The sequence below is a fragment of the Poecilia reticulata genome, linkage group LG5 (genome assembly GCF_000633615.1).
Source record: "Poecilia reticulata strain Guanapo linkage group LG5, Guppy_female_1.0+MT, whole genome shotgun sequence".
Classification (NCBI taxonomy): Eukaryota; Metazoa; Chordata; class Actinopteri; order Cyprinodontiformes; family Poeciliidae; genus Poecilia; species Poecilia reticulata.
The window spans coordinates 26,839,223-26,858,897 of record NC_024335.1 but is presented as its reverse complement, the minus strand read 5'-3'; the positions used below and the strand labels follow the sequence as shown (position 1 = coordinate 26,858,897).

General features: G+C 37.4%; 1 protein-coding gene across 5 annotated transcripts in view; it reads right to left on the bottom strand.

Annotated features, from left to right (window-relative positions):
* The window catches only part of cntn6 (contactin 6), a 167,851-nt gene that overhangs the window by 1,609 nt on the left and 146,567 nt on the right, over positions 1-19,675 (bottom strand). For 4 of the 5 annotated variants that reach the window (XM_017304949.1, XM_008410157.2, XM_017304950.1 and 1 more), the window contains 4 exons: positions 19,475-19,590; positions 14,804-14,984; positions 7,695-7,807; positions 1,557-1,725 (listed from right to left, as the gene is read on the bottom strand). In XM_017304949.1, coding sequence (XP_017160438.1) covers positions 1,557-1,725; positions 7,695-7,807; positions 14,804-14,984; positions 19,475-19,590 — 579 coding nt within the window. Of the gene's footprint in view, positions 1-1,556; positions 1,726-7,694; positions 7,808-14,803; positions 14,985-19,474; positions 19,591-19,675 lie in introns of those variants that run through there. The other variant, XR_001776630.1, reaches the window with a different exon arrangement.

Genomic DNA, 19,675 nt, shown 5'->3' with positions numbered 1-19,675 from the left:
CATTTCTTTATTTTATTATTATTTTGCCTAATTAAAGGAGGGTTTGTATGGTTTACATGGTGTGAAGTGTAACTTACTTTAGTAACGTCCAATGCTGATCGATCCAAAAGTATTAGAGAGAGATTAAAATTAAATAGTTAAGAGAGTATACTGAAATAAAGAACCCAAACTCACTTATTTACCAACATTGCTTAAGTGAGGGCTACACATATTACATTTGAAAGCATGATTCAATGCAGTTACTGTGTGGTTTGGCTCATTACTTCTTAATGTGACTGGAATCACATTCCAGTCATTCAATGACTGGAATGACTGGAATAGCGTGTTATACACGACTGGAATGTGTATAACACGCTATAAAGTGTGTTATACACGCTATTCCAGCTTTATAGCGTTATACACGCTTTATAGTGTGTATAACACGCTATAAAGAAGCGTGTTATACATGGGAATATATTTTAAGAGTAGTATTTGTATTTGTGGGGTTATTATTGTCTGAGCAATAATAACCTAAAAAAGAAGCAATAAACCTAAAAAAGAAGCAATAAACAGATCGTAATTACTTTTGTTATCACAATTTTACCAAAAGATATCATAAAACTTCAATTTTCCAACTCCATATCGCCCTTTTCCATGTGGGAGTGTCTCAGGCGGGATATTTCTAAACCATGGAAGATGTCGTACTCTCATGCTGCAGGTTTCTGTCAGTTTACTTGTGGGTAATTGGAGTAATCCGCTGTAACCCACTGCTTATTTTACACTATATCACAAACATTGTATACAATAATTTTCTAAATACAACAGATTACAGCTGGTGCTGTTATGGTGAGGCTTCTTAAGAAGACAGTCATATTTCTGATGATGAAGAATGTGATGAAGAGGAACCAACTGTTGGAAACTGGAGGTCTACTGGTTTTCCTGATTCCAGAGTCTCTGTCATCATGTAGATAGATGTAGATATTAATTGCTAAAAAAAAGTGGTTTGAAGTCAAACTTGTATTTTTATTATAACTATTGTTACAATAATCTGTTGGAACAATTTGATCTGATTTAATCTGAGTTTTGGCAAAATGCAAAACATTTTCTATGGTGAGGTCTGAACAGTCTGGGCAGCGTGTATAAGAGTGTGATTGACAGCGCTAAGACCCTCCTCCTGGCTCTGATTGGTTGCTTCAGATCAAGCGGTGTATTTCTGCTGGTAGAGGTGTTTGATTTTTTCATAAATATCTGTATTATGTTAAACTGTCACAAAATAGTAATAAATATGTAGAAAAAAACCTACGGTTTATAAAGGTTGCCTACTGCAGCTTTATTCATGTTTCTCCACTGTTTTAAGCAAACTCAGATCATACTAAAAACAGACAGTGACAGTTTTTAAATAATGTTTAATTTTATTTCTGGTTTAATCAAACACTGATTTTGGAGTTTTGTAGTGCAGTCTGATGACCTTCAGTAAAGCTCCTACAGCATCACTTTGGGGTTTGGTTCATTCCCACCGCTCCTCTGTCTATTTCTGCCTCTGATCATTTCTAGACTGCAAAGTGTTTGAAACTTACTGGACATCTTTGGTATGTGAATGGGCCCACTGCTGGTTCCATGGCCCCCCTCAGTCAGGGCTGTGATCTCGATGACGTGGTCCTCCCCGTAAGGAACCCCCAGCTCAACGCTGGTCTTATTGGTTTGCAGTACTGTAGTCCTGCCATGCCAGCTCTGGCGATACACAACCTGAAGGACAACATTGGTAATGATTAAAAAAAATCTTCATATGATCGACTGGGGTAGGGGAAGAAATGACTAGGCCACTGCTTAGCCATCCAGAGCTTTCCATAAAACCAGAGTTAGCCTTTTTATATTTGCTTTGAGAATAAGAAGATTTTGATTTTAGCCTAGATTATTTTTTGTATTGTTTACATTTTTAAATTAAGAGTTTAAAGGAATTGGCAAGTTTACTTCAGCCCTTATTTTATGCTTGTTGTTACTAGAGATGTGCCGATCAGGTTTTTTCCTGCCGATTCGGATTCCGATCACCCATGAGGTCCGATCACCGATACCGATCACATAATTATTATTTTTTTAATCATAAGCACTACAGGTTACATTATGTGGAAAAAAGAACCATGAATTCACTTTAATTTAGACAAAAACTTGTTTTTAATAACTTTTTCCAAGAAAAAAATCATACAGGCATTGTGCAAATTGTACTGCTATCGGTAATACTATAGTCTGATAACATATAAAGGCTCTGAAGAGGCTAAATAATGCAAAGAGTCAAAATAAAACCTCTCAACATTGMCAAAAAATTCAAGCATAAAACTTAACATTCAAAGGCAAATACAGGTTCCATTACAATAAACAATCCTGAGTTACCAAATGAAAACTTCCTGATAGCATGGCGGCTAGCTGATTACTGCTAGTTCTGAKTGGCTGTTTCTGACTGAGCGGAGTAATTATGCAGAACAGGGAGGAGATYGATTATTTTTTCAGAGATTGTCTGTCTCATGTTTGGACAGCAAAAGTTTTAATACATATGTAAAATTTATTTTTTAAGTTAGATGCTGCAGCTTCAAGCAGAGGTTCGGTGTGAGAGTCACTACCAGGTGGAGCAGAAGCGGCGCTCCGTCTGTGAAATATTACTACCTGTAGCGCGTAGCAGCGGTTCAACAGCGAGAGCAGAACCAGCGTCTTACATCGCAGCTCAAAGACTTAAATAATTTTGCGGGTTATTTGTTTAGCTTTCTGACCATCATGCTAATCCGGGTGAGTGTTTGTAGCTCTGCGCTGCTTTACCTGCTATCTGATCCTCCATGTCTTTTTTACTGCAGTGAGCCTCGATGTAGCCAAACTCCGTCAAGTATGACATTGTTTTTATGCCATACTAGCTTCGTTGTGTTGATGCATTTTGACGTGCTTCAATTTTCCGCCGCAACACGCAAACTTCCCCATTCACTCAGTGCGTTATAGTTCCACATCGCTTAGGATTTGTTACTGCGCGTTTGCGCAGTGTGAAGGAAAGAGGAGACCAGCTGCACAGGCAGGCTGTGAAATGAGATGCAGGTGATCGGTTTGTGCGATCGGCAACGAGACTGTGACGGGCGATCACCGATCATGCAGGTTTTCACGGAAATCGGCCGATTATGATCGGTGGCCGATCGATCGGCACACCTCTAGTTGTTACCATAGTTACAATATGATGTTTAGACAGTTAAACTTGGCCTCATTAAACTGAATCCGTATTGAAGTGCTGTTAAGTTTTCAATAGGAAGAGAGGACTCAAGTAATTTGATTAATTTCTGCTCAACATCTCACACAACTTTGGGCCAGCCCCACCAGAATGTATATAAAAAACAGAACAAAGCAGAAATACTGGATTTGTTCTGTTCAGAGAGCCAGGCAGTTTCAAACAGCTTTAACGTTGGCTCAGTAATTGTGACCCAGTTTGTTGGATTAGACAAGAGTCTAAGACAGTGTTTCTCAACCTTTTTTGGGCCAGTGCCCCCTTTGCATTTATCCAGGTCCCTCACCGCCCCCCACCAAAGAATTTGCAGGCTACTTTGCACTGACCATTATTTTATCATTAATAATACTATCACTTTTGTAGATGTTTTGATTTTTATGCATGTTTCTGTATTTCTTGTCAAAAATAATTTCCCAGAAAACAAAAAAGTCATAGGAACAGAAATTATTTTCACAGGTGTCTTCAAAAAATGCAATGAACATTCAAGTTAAAATTTGTAGGCCTAACTGCAGCCAATCAGAGTGGAAAAAATATTCTTATTTTGTGCCATTTTCTAGTTGTTAAATATTCCACAAAATGACCAGATAAAAGATGAACAACATGCCAGTTAAAACTTTGAACTATTTCCAAACAACTGAGCTCTGGAACATTAAAACATGGATAGAATTGTAACTACATTAATCATAACTCTTCTTCTCTTCAGTGTTTCTGTCGGTTTCTGGTGGTGCAGCTCTGTGCTGCCTTCAGGAGAATGGGACATCAGAGTATCATCCATAAAATTTCACCCACATGGCATTTATTGTGCAAACCAGAGCTTTTAGTGAAAAAACCAAAGTCCCAGGTCCTTTTAATGCCATACAAATATGAGACAGAAACATGGATTATATCTTTATATAGACCTGTCTATTGATTATAGATTAATAGTTCTACTGGACAGAAATTACAAAGAACAAATCTGGTTCTTAATCAAATCCTAATGAGTCAAATTGAAAGTGTCATGGAGTCATCAGCCTCATGACATTAACATTGACGTGAAAAATAATATTGAAGAAATAAATATATCAAATCTAATTAAACATAAATAAGTGATAAGTTCTTTACTGTTATGGTCTGTAAGATATATTTATGACAAGATGTGGTCTCAACAAACCCATGGCACTTCAACAATATTATTTTACCTTTTATCTGGAAATAGTGTCTGTTTATTCTTGCCATACCATCCTCTGTATTAATTATTGCTCAAAAGGTCTTGCAATACCAGTTTACTCCTCTGTATTTACTTTAGTTTCTTAGTTTATTCTTGCATTTTGTTCTTCATTCATTTCCATTTAGTTTCATTTGATTAGTATTATCCTCTCTTGGTTTATTGCTATGTCCACTTTAGTTTCTTTCCTGTTGCTAGATTTATTTGATCATTGCGCCGCCTAATCGTCATGATGTGTTTCACATCATATGTTGAGTTTTTCACTGTTCAGCGTCGGATTCTCTGTTTTTATGCCATAATTCACATCTAGTTCGTCGCTCCGTTTTATGTCCCGCTTCTCCTGTTTTGCACAATGTGCGCGTCTTTTTTTTTTTTAAGCCCCTAAGGTGCAGGGGGGTCGGGAAGCGTATCGATGGGGAAAAGGCAGACAGACATAAACCTTTTAAAACGGAAACAATTTCTGTATTCTGATTATTGAAATTTAAAAGTGCTGTCAGTGGCGCAAAAAGTGGGTATGCAGCGCATGCAACGCATAGGGGCGCAGCACCAGAAGGGTCGCCAAAACCCCGTCTGGAGGGGGCGGAGTGCCGATAACATTTTCCCATACACTTCAGTGTGCCTTACGCTCCTTCACCTCGCGCACATAACGAAGTAAATGTAGCAAGTTTTACCTTTCACTAAGGTAAGGGTGTGTGTGTGTGTGTAGTTGCGCCACCGAGTGCGGTGGTAGTACGTTGTTCTATCACACTGGTTTCATACCGGACCACTTACACCCCCGGTGTTAACGCTATAAAATGAACGCTCTCTATCGTGGTATCACCCATGCAGCGATTTCTTTATTTAAATGGGTTCATTTTTCAGAGGGATATACAGTGAGGTTATCGTGATTTTAGCTACCAGTAGCAGGAGAACGGAGCTGCGCCAAGAAGCTAACAAAAGCTAACAAACACTGAATAGAAGGAGAGTTGCCATCGATACAGTTGCAGCCAAGCAACTGTGATTTAATGTTACACAATACAGTTTTACCAAGTTGCTCAAAGTCTAAACTGGTATTGTTGTGCATTTAAGGTGTAAAGTTTACCTTCGACCAAACGCCCCCCAAAGGCATCCCAGCGCCSCCCTTTTGTAAAAATGTCCGCCAGCGCCCCCTGCCGTCCTCTGAACACCCCCTGGGGGGCAGTACCGCCCACGTTGAGAACCGCTAGCCTAAGAGAAGACTCATCACTCTATAATAAAACAATCAGACTTCTTTCACATGCTGACATAAGAAATGGTAAGATGATCAAATGATGCTGGATATCATTGTTAATGTCAGTTAGTTGTGTTGATGACAAAATGTCACACCAGTGACCAAGGCTAGGGCTAGTTCACTTGAGATAATACTGCCCTTTCACCTGCTAATTAGCTTCTTCAAACAAGTGATAGCTAAGTTGGATTCACTTTTTGACCAAATAATTACCCAGAAAGTCCACACTAGCAGGCAGTTAGGTTAGGGGGTAATGAGTTCTAATGCCACAAGATTACACCAATAATCAATGTCAAAACATGGCAGGACTACGATTAAACCCTTGTCAAAGTTTATTCTGTCTTGCAAACCTGTTAGCTTAAAATCTGGTAATTCTGTGGTAAAACACTGGCTGTCGGATATTAAACTATAAGCTGCCAGCTTGACACACTGATGTGTCCATGCTTGAGACTCTTAGGCTATGATCACACAGCAGGCAAATACGATCTTAACCCAATTATTTTTTTTTTACCTATGTGGGATCCATATCTTGTATTTTCATGGCAAGCCTAATTCTGATCTTTTCAGCCCCAAAAAAATCTAATTTGTGCCACTGCCTCAAGTTGTACTAAATGATATTAAATAGTTTTCAAAGCGTTCAGTCAGAACGATCATGTCACCTTTTATCCAACTTTTATATAATTGAGTTCAGCTTGTAAATGACCAGCCAACTGTTAGTTGTTAATGACAATAAAGTTAGCATCTGCTCAACAGCTCACTACTAGCCCAAAAATAAAGCAATTTATTTTAATGATTTTTAAAATCATTAAAATCTATTTTTTATGATTTTTGACTGAATTTAAATTACGATGTCTTTCTTTTAAAACATGGTTTGAGATTAAGGAACATCTGATTTATAAAAACACAAAAGGTTTCAATTTGGTTTGCATTAATAAAAGATTAAGTAAACATAAAAACAACAGTCTTTGGTCTTCAGGTTTCACAAGTGAGATTTATGAGATCTTTACAAAAAAATATTTATAGAGTCTGAGTTTCCCAAAACACAGTCATGTAACCAGAGATCCGGATATTGTGAGCTGTATGTAAACTTTACAACTTAACATATTATTAAAATTTGCATAACAATATAAGAAAAAGTCTTTTCATCCCCCTTTTTGCTAAAATTAATATCATGTTAAGTCACTGACTTATTTTTTGAGAAAACTTAATTAAGTAAATTCCATCAAAAACATAATCCAACCCTATTTTGTTAAACTAGTCCAGTGCTGGGTTGATCCATATTTGACCCAGATATGAGTTGTAAAATGACCCAAATAGGGCTACTCTCAGAAATGTCACTGTGGTCAAATGCTAATTTCTTTTAGCCTTTTAAGATTTCAAAATGTCTTTTGAGGACATAATTTGTTCTAGTGAGTCAAGACTGAATAAGACGAGGACATGAAACAGGACCTTTGGCATTATTTTAAGCCATTTAGTCATAATGTGTCTTTGTTATAAAAGTGTCCTGTGTTGACCCTTAAAGGAAACATGAAGACGGAAAATTGGATGCATAGTTTGGAAAATATGAAAACATATTAGAAACACAGGGATTTGCATCAGGCATTTTAATAAACGAGGCATATCTCCTGTGGAGCTTATACCACAGCTCCACAGGAGGCTTATCTTTAAATGACCGAGGCCGCATATCTCGGGAGAAGAAATATATATTTGTGAAAATAATAATCAAAAACTGTTTTCGTCCACACAAAGTATGCAAAGTGGATCAAATGGGTTTCAGCGCTGTATTGGTTAGAAGAAGCTGAATTCTCTCTGCAGCCTGACGCCCTTCGTTGTATCATCAGGGACAGATCTTTTAATTTTGAAGGGGCCAGACAGGGCCAATCCATATTGTAACACCGAGGTTGCCGAGGTTCGTTTCTCCTCCGCAATGAGAAAGCCATTTGTTGAGATGACAGCTGCCGAGGCCACGTTTGTTTCCACACTTCTCCCGTTTCTCTGGAAAAACTCACCTTGTATCCTGTCACCTCGGATTCGTTCTGCGACGCCTTGACGTGCTCCCACTTCAGAAAGATCTTTGAGTTGGTCAGGTTCCACTCAATGACCCCCGGAGGCTGGCTTGGTGCTGTAAGATATGCAAATTATAACGGACAATGTTAATGAATGAATGACTAAAGCGATGTTATCTATGGTGTTTTCTGCCTCTGCGGTAGGCCACCTTTTAATCATGAAGTATTTGAATTAAATCAGATTTTAGCTGATTTTTACTGAAGTAACACAGAAGACTCGTGCTTCTGTTCATCGGTTTTGTTCATGTGTGAAACCACTGAGTAAAAGGGATAATATTAAAAGTCCACCCTGAAGCAGCAATCATGCCTATATATATATATGCCTATATATCTTTTTTCAATTAAGCACCTCAGTAGTGCTCAGATTCTGTCAATATTGTTTAAAACTGTGGAATTCTCCAGAAGCTGTACAAAGAATCCATAGCACTCAAGCTATGAATTCTTGGTAAACTGCAAGTGGAACCTCTGAGTTTTCTTTCAACAATGGTTTTCTTCTTGCTAATTTTCCACAAAGGTCAGATTTGTTTAAAATAAATTTCCACATGAGCAGTGGAGCTGTGCAATTCCTCCAGAGATACCATTAGCTTCTGTTTTTCAAGGGTGTTTTCACAATCTACACTGTAAAGCATTTGACGGTGGTTTAACTTGAAAATAAAAATCCACCTTCTGCCTTGAAAATGCATTTTAAGACAACACTGGTTTTAACTCGCATTATAGTTCATGAAATTGATTAACAAGAGACAAGTTGTCTAAACATTGTTTTTTAAGTTTATTAATCTTGAATTGTGAGTTTTAACTTAATGATGCACATTAAACCAAATAATTATTTCACAGAATGCAAGAAAAAAAAACTGCCCTCACCTAGTTAAGGGGCACACATCTCTCTATGATTTTTACTCACAATATCAGGCTAAAACAACTATTTATTTTACTTTATTTTAATTTAAACTAGTTTCAAATTGTATGAACAAAATTTCTGCTCTCATAATGAATTTTATTAAACATCACAATAAATTCTGCTCAAAAACATTTAGTGTGAACAGAACATTATCCTCAAGCTGTGCAAACTACCAGATGCATTAAAATAAACAATTATGTTAACACCCAAGAGTCTGATCAATGTAACACACTTCCATCTCAATGTGCCGCTAAGCATGCTGGGAAAGAGTTCCCACTCCTGTCTTTTTCTTCTTTCAGATTTTTAAGTGCTAAAAAATAGCTCTAGTTCATTCAACTCTTGTAGATTTGACAGAATTAATAAAAAGTAGACAACCCAGTTAGCACACGATGTTAAATCAACGTTAAAAAATAGTTAGAATCGTTGATTTTTGGTTGAAGTCGACAAATGATGGTGGATCAACCATCAAACCACCATCCGCCTTTCCTTCTTTCCTTTTATTTTTATTTTTTTTCTTTTCTTTTCAGAGGTGTACATGTGTGTGTGTTTTTACCATTAGTTTTATTTCACTGTGTTTTACTATTGGAGGTGTTCTGTGTGTGTTCTTTGTTCTTGAAAACATGCATCTTAAAGTCAATGGTGTAAACAGTTTGTTTATGCTCAACACATTTACACCCTGGAATATGTAAATACCTTTGTTCCATATGCAAAAATATCAATAAACATATGAATAAAAAAAAGCTACTAAACAGGGCTGGTGTGAATTCACCCTAACAAATCTGTGCAACTAGGTGGATTGGGGAAATTCATGCCAGCCCTATTTAGTCCACTTTAATCAAAGTCTTGTTTGTTTGACTAGAACAGCTGGTAGGTCTGGGGGGGTGTGAATACGCACTGGAACTCTGATGCAAACCAAAAGGGCAAAGTTTGGTCCATTTCCAACCTTGGTTGAAGTGAACTCACATGGCTTCCAACGCATGTCGCTAAGCGAACCAGCGACCGCTCCAAAAGCAGGGAGCAGACTGTAGTGAAGGGAATCCTGAGTAAATCTAACCAAGACAAACGCGCGTCCAGTGCTAGCAGGATATAACTTGTGGTCAGAAAAGAGAAATTCTACAACCTATAAAATCTGATGGAACCCCATTTTGTTTACATTTGGTGAAGAAGGAAGTTGAGCTCAGTTTCTTCTTCAGATGTTTTGGTGTTGCCTCCTTCAATGGTTATTGGTGCAGCGGCCCCACGGAATGTAAAGAGTTAGATCAAAGGGTTTACTTCACTTCACATTGAAAATGTAACATGTAGTTTTGTTCCCCAAGGGAACCAAATCTACCAGACTGTCAGGAGTGAAAACACCCAAAACTACACACATCTCCAATGATATTGGAGAAAAGAGGGACTAATATGCACACAACACCATTTCTTTTTAGATTTACTACTTTCTGTTGGTCTGTCACATAAAATCCCAGTAAATACAGAGCTTGTGGTTGTAATGTGACAAAATGTGAAACAGCTGTAAAAATTATTTTGCATTTGTATGTTGATCTGTGATGATTTAAATGCCAGCGTAATGTCTAAATATTCAAGAAGCGACATTAAAAAGAGCATCAAAAACACAGACCTGTTTCAGAACTAAAAATGTAGAAATTATTCTGCGGTGTAAAAACAGCAAGACCTTGGAGCGTTCATTGAAAACTTGAATAAGAATAGCTGCACTCTGGAATTACAGCCATAGAAAGGACTCAGAGTAAAGCATTTGTAGTGCTGCACAGAGAAAAAGATGAAGCTTTATTTTATTCGCCTTTGAGGTCTCGCCTCAAATGTTACCGCTGCTTTTTTATAAAACAAGTGCTAAGAGTGGTAAGAGATCTCTTTTGTCCTCATTCAACCCAGAATCACATCAGTCCTATCTGTGTGCTCAGTCACTTAAAAAATGAGTGCACCTCATGTTTCATTAGCTTGTAGCTTCACGTTTCCTAGCAGCATCAACATGAATTAGTTGTTTTTTGTGTATTAGATTCTCACATCATTGCAGGAGAATTTTGATCTATACTTTTTTATAACATTGAGGTCATCTAATAGGGCTGCACTCAGGTTTGGTTCTGGACTTTGCAATATTTTCATTTCTCTTTACAGCCAATCTATGGTTGGTTTCCTGTCAATTGAACAGATGGCCTCCGTTTTGACTCTAGAATTTTTTTTCATGATCAACTCAATAGCTGCGTTTCCATTGACCATATAATTGCAAAAATCGGAACTTCAAAAATAAATTTGCTTAATGGAAACACAGGACCTCTGAAAAAATTCAGGTTTTTTGATAGTTTTTGCGCTAAGTTGAAGTGGTTTCTTGGCTACATACATCAAAATTCATGTACTTTATAAATTGCACGAGTCATATGATCATAAGCTGGTTGTTACAGCTGGAGGAAAAGACGAAGACAACAGGAAGTGGGTTGGAGGATGATGGTGCTGCAGGTTTTTTAATGACTTATTGCATGAATGAACTTATTCACATGCAATTTTAACTGCATTTCTTATTGAATGGAAACACTGCAATTGGGAAATTGTGTTTTTTAACACTAGTGGAAACACTAGAAACTCCCCATGTTTCCAAACCTCACTCCAACTTCTTATGACTAAAGCAATTTAACATTTTTTTTAATATAATAGCTTTTATGTCACACATAAATGTTTCAAATCATCCAATAGATTTTAATATCAGACCGATAGTGTGTAATTACAAAATGCAGGTTTTCAATGGTAGTATGATTTAGCTATCTGAAATCACAGTGATTTCAGATAAGATACCCTAACCCTAACCCCTAACCCTCTCAATCCTAAAAACTGCTTTCATCATACTTGGTGGCAAAACCAACACACACATACCACCAAATTCAATTTTGTGGACGTTTCTTCCGTTCACGGAATATTTTCCAACAATACCTAGGGATCCTCAACATGTATTTTGGCAGATGTGACATAAACTTTTGCTCTGTTTTTGCTCAGCATTGGTTTGGGACATGGAACTATCCAATGGCGATTTGAGTTTTCTACAGGTCAGGCACTAATCAGTCATGTGTTTGTCTGCTGAGAAAAAGTGAAAACATTAAGGACAGGTGAACCAAAAAGAGTTTCATAAAAACGAAAAATGCAAAATAGGACTATTTTCATCTACTGGTTTGGAGCAAAATCAACCAGGCTACACAAAACATAATTTCATCAGATACACATAGCTGTCACAAACCAGATGGAGAGAGGCTGCAATCAGAAAAAATGGAGAGAGTTCTCCTCTCCATGCTAGAGTTTTGGACTTTTCTCAGGTAAGGCACAGAACCACCGATGACTGGGAAAGTTCAGAACATCAGAACATATTTGACAAATGTGTTTCCATCTTCCCTTTACAGCTTTACTCATCTTCGGACGCCCTCAAGCGAGCGTAAAAACTTAGCAGTTAAGGTTCAGTTCAGTTATTAGCTTGACTTTTACCTTTAATGAATTCATCATTTAAAAACAGTTTTTATATTCTCTGCATACCTTTCAAAGTAAAATGTCTTTGATATGAAATAGTGAGACACACAAAAAAGAAGGTGTATACACGTATCTTTTTCATACGATTAAAACTTTTGACCTGACCTCAGATTTTGTTCATTTCCCCTCAGATGCCACAGATATTCAGAAGACGCTCCTTTATTTTGAAACATGTCTATTTTCAAAGACAAGAGAAGAATAGAATTATTAAACCGTCCCTTTTTTATTCTGGTCCAGCTTCTGTCATGTTTTGTCTGCTTTGAAAGAAAAGCGAGAAGACCTTTATGCTTTTCTATCAACAGAGATAGAAATATTTTCATGGGTTCAGTTCACCTAATCCCTCGCCAACAAATCTGTAACAGAATGGCTTAAAAAAGAAAAACAAAAGCTTCCACACTGGTCCTTTTAACATTAAGACCTTGGCTCCTTGAGTTTTTTTAATATTACCAAAACATTGATTCAGATATAAAGGTCTGAAAAACAATCATGGTCAGTAATTAAAATACTGCGTAAGAGAAATCTTTGTTTAATTTCATTTTACTGACAGAAAGTCAAAGCTCTAATTATATAAAGGAACTTTAATCAAGTGAAAATAGGAATGAAAGTACATTCCAGAGTAGAAAGAAAAAAAATCTGAAGTAGTAACAGCTGTCAGACCACCGCTGATTATAGGAATTTTTCTTTATTGAAGTCCTGCATTTTGCCAAAATTGTCTAATAGTCTAAAAACTCATAATATGTATCTACATTTCCTCTGTTTCAATTAACTGGTTTTCCATTTCCCATATTTATCAGCCTGTAATCTTTTAGAAAACCACTGAAGAAAACGGCCAAACATACCTTTAGTAGAAAATTTACAATCATCCTTGAGTGCAAAAATGCATATTAAGATTTAATGCAATGTTCTGAGAGCATCTTGTCATATGCAGTTGTTTTTGTAAAGCTGTAAATTCATCAAATCAATAGTTTTTACTACAGAAGCCCTCACTTTTGATGAACCATAATTAACGCCTCACCCATCAGGATACATCTGATAGGTTTCCTGGTTTTTAAAGATATTCGAAAAACTGCACTAAAGTTCTGAAGGTCTTTTCTGGCGTCTGCTCTAATATATATACAGACCCTTGAAACTTCCTGTAAGTGAGGCAGCAGACTGCACATAGAAAGATGTTGATTCTGCACATCAAACCTGTTTTCAGATGTCTCAGAAAATATTTTATACTGAAGTCACATTCTGGTCTGATTTATTAATATGGATTGTAAAGTGTTAAAAATTGGTCACTTTTTATTTATTTTTTTTTAACAGAATATTTCTGAGTGAAACCTTTGTATTCATGTGTTTCTGGAACACTGGTGTACCTGACACACAAGCGACAGCTGCAAACAACAGCAATAGGACAAAGTCGCTTCACTTAGACCACTTTTGCTTAATGATCTGATTGGATGCTGGAAAAGACTATTGTGTGCAAATTGCTGGAGTTAACCTATCAATGAAGCTATTGAAGCCTAATATAGCCTCTCATGCTAACGTCAGCATCCACAGTCAGCATTATTTAGGAAGGACTTTTTCAAAAATGTTCCATGAATGATCAATTCTTCCTGAAACAGTTCAAAGCTGAATGATTATAATAACACTTGGCACCAATCTGATGACTGACTAATCTAAATAACTGAATAAAAACAATACATTTCTGTCGTGGAACTCATACATCTACTTATTCAATAATTTAGCAGCAAAAACAGTTTTTCAATTGAGAATGTTGCTTATTTTGTTGATATATCGTTTGCAATTAAAATGTGATTAACGCCATAAAATATTTTAATTGAGTCAAACCACCAGTTTTATTAAAACGATTTTAGCCATACAGAGGGGATAATCCTACTGTAAATGTAAACAGATCTACCTGATCAGTAGCGCTGGATATTTTGCATGATAATGTAATGTCTGAATGAGGGGACCAACCGTTTCCAGGGAGAATAATGTCTAAAATCTAAAACTGAACATCACAGGACCTGTTCCCTTGTTTCACAAAGTGATGCTATCTGACTCTGCAACTTTCACATGAGCCCCAGCAGCTTGTTCCTCTCCTATGTGCTCCACTTCTGATTCTCAGATACCAGGTGGAAGTGACTTCAGCCTTGGGCACAGGTTAGCATGAGCAGCAGAAAATCTCTTGGCAAAGAAGCCATTTCATTTCTGCATATCATGGACAAATATGACCTTTTTCTGAAATTTCAGCTGGGATAAAAAAATGATAAAAGAAAAATGGATCGCAGCTATGAACCACATGCATAAGTCAGCCTGAACTTTACTGCCCTTTTAAATGTTTTTAGTATTTGAAAAAGCTTACTGTTTTTTCCTTAAAAAGATTATATAGTTCTAAAATAAACATACCTTGTGTACTGAATACAAGTACTTTTAAAAATACCACTGGAAGTCTGACAAGTAGTTAGCTAGTTGACCATCACATTAGCTACCTGCTGTGAAGCCTGCAGTAATGTGTTAATTCTACAGACAGATGGGATTTTAACTGTTTGGTCATAAAGGAAAAAGTAAAGAGCAGAAAACGATGTTGCAAGCAAATAAGAGAAGATGATGGATTCCTGTCTGGTGTTTGGTGTGCACCCACGTGGTTTCTTGGTGGCGACGCTGATGGAGGGGCTAGAGGGTCCAAGTCCGGCACTGTTCTGGGCTCTCACTGAGATCAGGTAGACCGTACTGCTCTTTAAACCGGAGAGCAGCGCCGTGCTGTCGGTAACCCTCACCCTGTCTGCTTCACGCTGCTCAGAGCTTCCCTCCCAAAAGAGAACCTGAATCAAAGTAATCACAGTTACTACACATCCTTATACACCTCCTAAATCTTATTTTTTATGTTTTATTGAATAAAAGGCCAACTATAGTAAAAAACTATTATGGGAACAATGTAAAAATATGTTTTGCCTCTAAGATCAGATGCATAAACCATCATTCTTATTGCTAAGCAGTATCAGATTCTAAAAATAAGAAAAACATCAGCACTGGATGGTAGCAGCACAAATCCTCAAGCAGTCCAAGTCACATTTTCAAATTTCTAAATTATATTTAATCTTAAAGCAATCAGTAATAAGGCGAACGACATGAGTATGAGGATTAGGAGTATGTCAGAATCGGTATCTATAGGGAGATCATTTATGACCTCAACACCAGATAGGGGAAGCAGACAGGAAATGTCAAACAGACGGCATGAGAGCAGGTACTTATTCAGCTGGAGGCACGGAGGTTCTCAGGCATCTTGCTCAGGAAAGGCAGATTAGCAGCAGGGCTGGAGTTGCTGATAACACACACATTCATCTAGAGTGTTTCTTTCCCCACTGCACTTCAATTATAGCTGCTTTTCCAGACTCTCTTTGGAAAATAACTGAAACGGTTGAAGAGAGCGGGTCAGTTTTTGCTCCTCTGCTAAGATTTTAAACGTCCACATGGAAGAATTAGTTCTTTACAAGATTTTACTTTTTTGCTGCATACTTAAATGTCATTGTGAGATATTAGAGGAACAGTACAGCAGAGGTTTTTCTTTTTTTGTGAATTAGGCTCAATATTTGAGTGTGTAGTTCGGAGTTCTTTACATACTGAATAAAGTCCAAAGCAGCCTTACTTTATTTTGATGTGCTCAGCAAGGTATGTTCTGTGTTATACCATGTCTAAAGGTCAAATACTGAACATTAAGACATAAACCATACATATCTTTGAAATATTAAACCAAGTAAACCACAAATAGCTTTTTCTTTATTTTTGAAAGGAGAAAAGTCAGTTAAAACAATTTTTTGTAACATAAACAGCTTATGGGGCCACATCCTGGAAAGCAGAAATGCACTTCCACATAGTAATAATGATTGTAACATTATGTAACCACACTGTCTGGACAAAAAACAGGAATGTTAAATGGCTTTATGGTTCCTTATTGGTAACACAGACAAACCAGTGAGCACTCTTCTTACTTTTCTCCTTATGAGAACATTTATTACTCAAACACATGAGAGACTCTGAAGAAAACTTTACAGGGAATATGTATTATATTATGGCACCATACAACTGAACTATCACATTTGACTAACAAATTATTCTGGAGTTTTCTTTTCATCAACATTTCTTTATTTGGATCTGATAGATATTGTCCTTTGTAAATGGACCACATCATTTTATGGCTGCTGTAATTAAACCTATAGATGTCTGCCTGTGATTAAGAAGTTCAGTTAATAGCAAACCTACAGGTGGACCTTAAAAATATAAGGCTAATAAATATAACTGCTTTTTGTGGTTAGAGCTAACAGTTAATGAAAGCCTAAGATTCTGTTTCCCAGAAATTCACAATGTTTTGTAAGACTGATAAAGGCAAATAATACTAAAGATGTTTTTATACAGAAATGCGGGTCTAACGAGAGTATGTCCATTTACTTTAGATTAACCGTTGGGGTTTCTTTGGCATTAATTACTGCACCAATGCAGTACTGCATTAAGTCTGCGGTTTTTCTGCGTTTTCTGTTCTGGTTTCTCTGATCTTTCTTTCGACAATACCCCATGGATTCTCTATAGGGCTTTTTATAGGTATGTTCGGCAGTGTGGACCGATGCCTAGTCCTTCTGGAAAATTAAATCTCCCTCTTGACGAAGCTGATTTTAGACAACACCCATGGCTCTCCCAGTAATGACAAACTCCAGAAACTTCACCTTCAAACCTGCATTTTGTTAGCCTAATAAAAAACAGCTCCTTGGTCTACACTTTGCTTCATACAGAGTCACTATTGCTGCCTGGAGGCGTGGCCTTGCTTAAGTTTGAAACGATTGGATCTGATTTTACCCAACCACTAACGTTTGGCCAAACATGAAAGGAGCTATGGTACAAAGCTTTCCAGAAATTGCAAGTGCTGTAAACTACCCAGAGGGCATAAGGGCCATGAAATCTTTACTGCAGTTAAAATGTCTTAAACATTCCTCTTGCTCTGACTGTAATTGCTCAATATTTGGAAGTCTTGCCAACACGCACTGAATGGCTTCGTTCAATTACTCCGCTGCCATTGCCAAATTACAACTACAAACTACAGGAAGACTACAACTCTAAAAGCGCAGAAACTCAACTTCATCATTCATAACTCCTCCTCCTGTTTTTTGATTGGCCTGGATGAAATTCAACCGGAGAAATTGAGCTCAGTGGGAGAAATTTTAGACAAAACTCTGAAGAGAGATGAGAATCAAGTGGATTTGCATAGGAAGGTGACAGCCAGGCTAGTTTTTTGTGTGTCTGCACTCTGGGGCCTTAATTTCTAAATAAAACTCAAAAATAACTTAACTAAAGAGAAAAATTGGACACCAAACAACAACCCAGTACTTTTCTCCTTTAAGTCACTTCTAACATGGTCTGGTTCAGGAGCATGACAGTTATAGCCCATATCCAGTTCTGTGTCACTTCAGTCTGATTGTGGTGGCTCATGTAATGTAACCCCCAACAATTATTGGGTGGACAGTAGCAAAGAACTGTAACTCAGCCACATCAATCTGGCTTATAATTCTGTTCACTCACTCCTGCATTATGCCAAACCATTCTTCAACTATTCCAGATCAGCCAGTGTGGTTGCATTGGTCATTCTGGTACCAACAGCTCACTGACGCTGGTCCCACAGGTGTTGAATGGGCTGGGACCCCTAACCTACGGTACTCCAATTGTTACAGTTCTGATCCATGTAGCATCTACTGTTGTATTTCTTCCCGGTTTCACATAAATGTATTTTGTAAAGAGGTGAACGAGTTAAGATTTAAAACAAAAACAATGACTCTGAAAAACAATCAAACCAGGCATCAATTTTTCTGTTCCTCTTTGCTACAAGCCTCTGATACACAATAGGTTCGTCAGGCTGTGAGTTCTGGTAAAGTGTTTGGACAGGACATAATGAATGGGTGAAGCGCTCAGGTCTCACTCTCCTTGTTCAGCCTCTTCAGGGAGATTCAGGAGCAGCTCCCAGAGCCTCAGAGGGAGGTTATTCCTGTACTTTCCTCAGCTTACAAAGTTTCCATTTCAATTATTTCAAGGACTCCAGGAAGGAAGGTGCCGTGTCTTGTGAAAGGTGCCCAGTCAGTGTAGTGCCTTGCAAAAGTATTCATACCCTTTGGACATTGTCACATTTTGTCATTTTAAAGCCACAAGCGTCATGGATTCTATTGAGAATGCACAGTTGAAACCAGAAGTTTACATACACCAAATAAAATAAAAAAAAAAACACATTCACATTTTTCTCACTGTCTAAAGTTAAGTCAGATAAAATCTCCTGCTTGTAGAAAAGTAATGATGCAAATTATCATCCTATTTACACAATTACAAGATCCTGTTCTCAGGCTGTTTTTGGCACAAAAGGCAGCGAAGGTGATCATCTTTGAGGAAAGATGGGTGTAGCTAAATACAGGAAAGTTAAGAGTTTTAGTGGATATAGAAAATTCGTCAAAATAGAAATACATGGTGTATTTTTTATTTTTTTGCAAAATCATGCATAATCATGAATAAACAAAAAAAATTTTTGTAAAAAAATTGAAAGTCATTGCAGTAAATATACTGATTGAAATTCCTGTTTCAAGCCTGCTCTGCTCTCATCCTACAACAGTAGATGTGGATAACGATGTAGTTGGCTCCATGCGTCTCTGCACAGGCCAGGCCACCTGGGCATAGCCTCAAAAGTAAGATATCTGGGTTCCAGCAGCAAACGGTATTTTTATCTCAGTTTTCCCCCGGCTACACCTCAGCAGAGAGGCTGTTGTTGATGGGAATGATATATGATGTTCATACTTTCCTCTATTTATTTCATTTTTAACAATTTTTGGAGACCTCCAGTCTACAAAAATGAAGCAAAGTTTTGTTTTGTAAGTTTCATCTTTTGCAATAGTCACAAAAAAATATTTGCATGATAAATTAAAATTAGCTCAATTTCTATTCTGATTAATATTTTTTGAAGGGCAATTTTGTTTACGACTTCATAATCCATTATATTTATGGTTTCAGTTGTTTGCGGTTTTTATTTCCTTTTTATTTATTGTTTTTGGTTGTTGTGTTTTAGTTTATTTAAAATATACAAAAAATTTACCTTGATTATAAATAAAAAGTCTCCATCTGCATCAACCATATGTCCAAATTTGTATCAGTCTTGAACTGCAGTTGAGGGGCCGCACTTTGGACACCCCTGACTTCCACAGATATGCTCAAAATATGGAAGCTTATTACATGGTGAGCCATTGTGGGATTTACACTGGTTCTGAATAGTCCTTGTTCTGCTTCATACCTCGTACCCTATGATGTTCTCAGTGCTGGACCTGGGAGGAACTGGTTCCCAGTACACCTCAATCTCAGAGGCAGAGATGGAATGAGCCCATACTCTCGATGGAGCGGCGGAAGGCTCTGTGGAGGACAGACATATGAATTATGCATTGCCTCGATTAATAGCACAACCACACCCCTTCTGGAATCTCCGTCCTCATTGTGT